The sequence below is a fragment of the Calidris pugnax genome, unplaced genomic scaffold (genome assembly GCF_001431845.1).
Source record: "Calidris pugnax isolate Ruff unplaced genomic scaffold, ASM143184v1 scaffold620, whole genome shotgun sequence".
In the NCBI taxonomy this organism is placed as follows: domain Eukaryota; kingdom Metazoa; phylum Chordata; class Aves; order Charadriiformes; family Scolopacidae; genus Calidris; species Calidris pugnax.
The window spans coordinates 55,540-60,208 of NW_015091349.1; the positions used below are offsets into that span (position 1 = coordinate 55,540).

At 57.3% G+C, this 4,669-nt stretch overlaps 1 protein-coding gene across 1 annotated transcript in view; it reads right to left on the reverse strand.

Moving 5' to 3' along the window:
• LOC106899323 (pulmonary surfactant-associated protein C-like) overlaps positions 1-1,771 on the reverse strand; it is a 45,600-nt gene extending 43,829 nt beyond the window's left edge. The window contains exons 1-6 of the mRNA XM_014961109.1: positions 1,727-1,771; positions 1,471-1,481; positions 1,092-1,278; positions 891-1,001; positions 687-797; positions 435-553 (exon numbers count right to left, since the gene is read on the reverse strand). Coding sequence (XP_014816595.1) covers positions 435-553; positions 687-797; positions 891-1,001; positions 1,092-1,278; positions 1,471-1,481; positions 1,727-1,771 — 584 coding nt within the window. The remainder of the gene's footprint in view (positions 1-434; positions 554-686; positions 798-890; positions 1,002-1,091; positions 1,279-1,470; positions 1,482-1,726) is intronic.
• Positions 1,772-4,669: the final 2,898 nt, after the last annotated feature.

Genomic DNA, 4,669 nt, shown 5'->3' on the forward strand with positions numbered 1-4,669 from the left:
GGGGGAAGATACCTCCAGGGGGGGTCCCCAGGCTGTGGCTGCAGCAAAAATTTGCCCCCAAACTGCTCAGATCCCTTAAAATGCAAATTATTTTGAAGGCGGGAGAAGAAGTGGAACGGCGGATTTGCTTTCTTTAAATGTCACGAGGGTTTGGGGTTTGCATTTTTTCCTTTTTTTTTCTTTTTTTTTGCACTTGGGTTTGGCGAAGCTGAGCCAAGTGACAAACCAGCTGTCCCCATTAAGCATCAAGTGATGGCCTCCAGGTCAGATATTGCTTCAAGTTGTGAATTATCTAAGTGTGTTGGGTTTTTTAAGAAAATCCAAAACAATGGTGCAGTGTAAAAATTGGCCCGGAACAATTTTGCTTTAACCCTTTCTCCAACAAGTGTGAGGGTGTTGCTGGGTGCGGGGGGGTCCCCCAACCCCCCCCTGACAGCCCCCTGCCCATGGGGGGGGGGGCTTTTTGGTAGATGGGGATGATGCTGCAGAGGATGCTCGCTGTGGTACCCAGGAGGGAGCGATCAGCCAGGGGCACGGCCAGTTTCTTCTCAGCCTGGAGAGGGGGGAGAAGGTAAAACAAGGGAGTCCTGCACCCCAATTCTTCATCGGGGGGGGTCACACGAGGTGGGATGCTCAGGGCATTGTTGTGTCCCCCCCCCCAAAGCTCCAGGGGGGTCAAAACTCACCAGCCGGCGCTGGAAGGTCTCGGCGATGGCATCCAGCCCAGGGATATTGTCCTTGTCCACCCGGGTGACGTAGCAGGCACGGTGGAGATGGGATCTGAAGCTCACCAGGAGCTGTTTGAAGGACACCCTCAACATCTCGGGGGGGTGGGACACCCCTTCCCCATGTTCCCCCCATCCCCCAACCACGCAGGGTTCCCCACTTACATTCTTGTAGTCGTAGATGACCGTGGCCGGGTTTCCATCTCCACCATCCAGGTAGAAGGTGGCCACATCCTCTTCCCAAGCCCATCCTCTCTGCAAGCCCATCCTCAGGACCTGGAGGAGGGGGACAAGAAGTGGTAGCCCCTTCCCTGAGGTCGGGGGGTGGGTGGTGGTGGTGACAAGGGGGGGGATGTCCCTACTTACGGCGTCGGCGTGTTGTTGGTCGACCCGCAGCCACATCAGCAGGATGCCGGCGATGATGACCACCAGCAGGACCACCACCACCACCGTGATGAGGAGGCACTTGAGGTGGCAGCAGCTGAGGAGCTTGCGGGGCAAGTAGCAGAGCAAACGGGGCAAGCAGCAGAGGGACCGCTTGAGGCAACCGCAACTGGGGCAACAACGGGGGCAACCGGGGCAACTGGGGCAACAACGGGGGCAATGGGGGCAACTGGGGCAACTGGGGCACTTGCAGCACCGGGGCAGGCAGCATTTGGCACAGCATTTGGTGCAGCAAATGCCACAGGACACGCAGCAGCCCGGCCCGCAGCATCCCTGGGGGCAGCAGCCGGAGCCACAGCACTTCTCGGGGTCCTGTGGGCACAGGGAAAAGGGGGAAAAATGGGGTGAACGGGAAGGAGATGGGAGCTGGGGGGCTGGGGGTGGGTTTTTTCCCCCCTATCCTGCCACCCCCCAGCTCTGGGGATGCAGCATCCCGTGGGGTTTTGCTCCTTGCTGGGATAAACTGGGCAAAACCCCTGTGTCCAAGCATCGCTGTTGGGGACAAGGGACACCCCAAATGTGGCTGTGTCACCCCACTGAGGGTGGCAGGGACTCACCAGTGGCTCTTCCACCACCACCACCTCCTTCATGCTGCTCTCCATGGCCGCTTCCTCTTCCTCCTCCTCCTCCTCTTCCCAGCCTGGGCCGTCCTGGCTTTATATCGAGGTGCTGGGGGTGAGGAATGGGGTGGCCCTTGTGAAGGGACTCGTGGTCCTGGTGAACAATCGTGCTCCTGGGGGGGGTGCAACCCACTTCACGTGTGTTTGCTGACCCCCTTCCCCGGGACTCGATTCCCCTGGGAACCTGCTGGTCAAGAGGCTCTGAGGAGCACTTGTCCCCAAGCTCGGGGACCTCTCTGCTGTCCCAGAGCGAGGTGTTGGGGCCAAAGCAAACCCTCCTGCTTGGGTTGGGGCTGCTCTCCAGGCTGGAGCATCCAGAGGTGGCCAGGGCCAAGGAAGGACCTGGCTGGGTGCCCCTATTCCCTTCGCCAGCTCGGGGCACCTGGAGCATCTTGAGGTGGGCAAAACATCAAAGCTTTCCCAAAAACCACAAGGTTGGGCTGGGAGCGGGGTCACCACGAGGTTGGGGACGTGTCTCCAAGGCCATAACCTCGGTCCTGAGGATGCTTGGGCACTGGGAGGCTCGTGTTGGCCAGTGTTGGGGCTTTGGGTGCCAGCTGGAGAGAAGGAGAAGCCACTGGCCAAGCATTCCCACCCCATTCCAGGAGCCACACACCCATCACACCAGTGTGTCACCGCCAGGAGCAGGGTCTTCTGGTGGGGGGACACCCCCATGAGCTGAGGGGTGCCCCTTCCTGCTCCTCTCACACACACACTTGGGTGTGCTCACTCCTTCTTCAGGCTGGATCCCACAGTGGAGCCTCAGGCACCAGTTTTTATGAAAATAATTAATTTAACCAAAAGGTACAACAGCGAGGTCAGCCCTGGGTGTCCCCAAAAATGGAGGGACCCCAAAGGAATAAATACTTGGGGAATCAGACTCTTTCCATCTCTCCACACGCTCTTCACCCATCTGTTAATCCAATGGTGATTTTTGGGTTGGGGTCTTCTAACACCCCCTTGGTTGTCACCCCCTTATCTTCTGCTCTACCCTGAATAAATACTTGGGGAATCAGGCTCTTTCCATCTCTCCACGCGCTCTTCACCCATCTCTTAGTCCAATGGTGACTTTTGGGTTGGGGTCTTCTAACACCCCCTTGGTTGTCACCCCCTTATCTTCTGCTCTACCCTGAATAAATACTTGGGGAATCAGGCTCTTTCCATCTCTCCACGCGCTCTTCACCCATCTCTTAGTCCAATGGTGACTTTTGGGTTGGGGTCTTCTAACACCCCCTTGGTTGTCACCCCCTTATCTTCTGCTCTACCCTGAATAAATACTTGGGGAATCAGGCTCTTTCCATCTCTCCACGCGCTCTTCACCCATCTCTTAGTCCAATGGTGACTTTTGGGTTGGGGTCTTCTAACACCCCCTTGGTTGTCACCCCCTTATCTTCTGCTCTACCCTGAATAAATACTTGGGGAATCAGGCTCTTTCCATCTCTCCACGCGCTCTTCACCCATCTCTTAGTCCAATGGTGACTTTTGGGTTGGGGTCTTCTAACACCCCCTTGGTTGTCACCCCCTTATCTTCTGCTCTACCCTGAATAAATACTTGGGGAATCAGGCTCTTTCCATCTCTCCACGCGCTCTTCACCCATCTCTTAGTCCAATGGTGACTTTTGGGTTGGGGTCTTCTAACACCCCCTTGGTTGTCACCCCGTATCTTCTGCTCTGCCCTTCTTGGCCATCTGTGCTCGTTGGGGGGCTCTTCTGCTCAACCCTTCTTGGCCATCTGTGCTCGTTGGGGGGACCGAAAAACCCCAGACTTGGGGAAAATCCCTACCAAAACAGCAGTGTGTCATCAACATTTTCCTTCTGCTGAAAACGTTCAACTTCTACTAAAATTACTAAGAAAACTGTCGTGGCCTGAAGGCATCAGCAAACCCAGCTACTCGTGCGAAGCAAACAGCACAAATCACGCCGTATTAGAACCCTAAGTCATTTATTGGATTTAAAATGAGCTTAATTAAGCTAAACGACTAATATCTCTCATCCCTAATGTTTCTCAGCGGGGCGACACTGCCCTGGTCTTGCCTGGGCAAGAGCTTCTCCTGTGGTCAGGGTCAGGGTGGGACCCCTCTGGCCACCTCTGGGCCCCCTTTTTGGACCCTGGGGACCCAGATGTTTGCAGCTGGGGGTGGGGGTGAGGGTGTGCACCCCCCTCTTACTACGCTGCCTCCTGTCCCAGGGTGTCGAGGGGCACGGGAGATCCTCGAGGGGCTCCTGGTTCCTTGTCCTGCACCCTTCTCCCCCTGGCTCCTTGCCCGGATAATTTTGGGGGTGTGTGAGGATATTTTGGGGAGCAGAGCTGCTGTCCCCATGTCCATAGGTGACAATCTGCAGTTTCCTTCCCATTCCCAGCAAATTGTCACCTCCCCCCCCCCTTCTTGGGGGCTGTGACCCTCCTTGCTGCCTGGGTTGGGGGTCCATAGGGACAACCTTGGGCTGCCCAACATTGATGTGTCTCTGGGGGGGACACACACACTGGGTAAGGTCCTCCTGGGGTGTCTTTTCCCCCTCCCAGCCCCATTCTGGGGTGCAGCGCTTGGAGATGCCCCCCCCCCAAGGATGCTCCCAGTTGGAGCTGCTGGGGATGAGGAGGATCAAGGAGGTGGAGAGGGGCTGGGAGGAGGATGATGGTGGTGCCCATGGATGCCCAGGGCTTGGGGCTCGGTGGGGATGTGGCACAGAGTCCCTCTGTCCCCATCTGCACCAGGAGGGGACGGAGCTTGGAGATGCCCCCCCCCAAGGATGCTCCCAGTCGGAGCTGCTGGGGATGAGGAGGATCAAGGAGGTGGAGAGGGGCTGGGAGGAGGATGATGGTGGTGCCCATGGATGCCCAGGGCTTGGGGCTCGGGGGGGGTGGGGCACAAGGTCCCC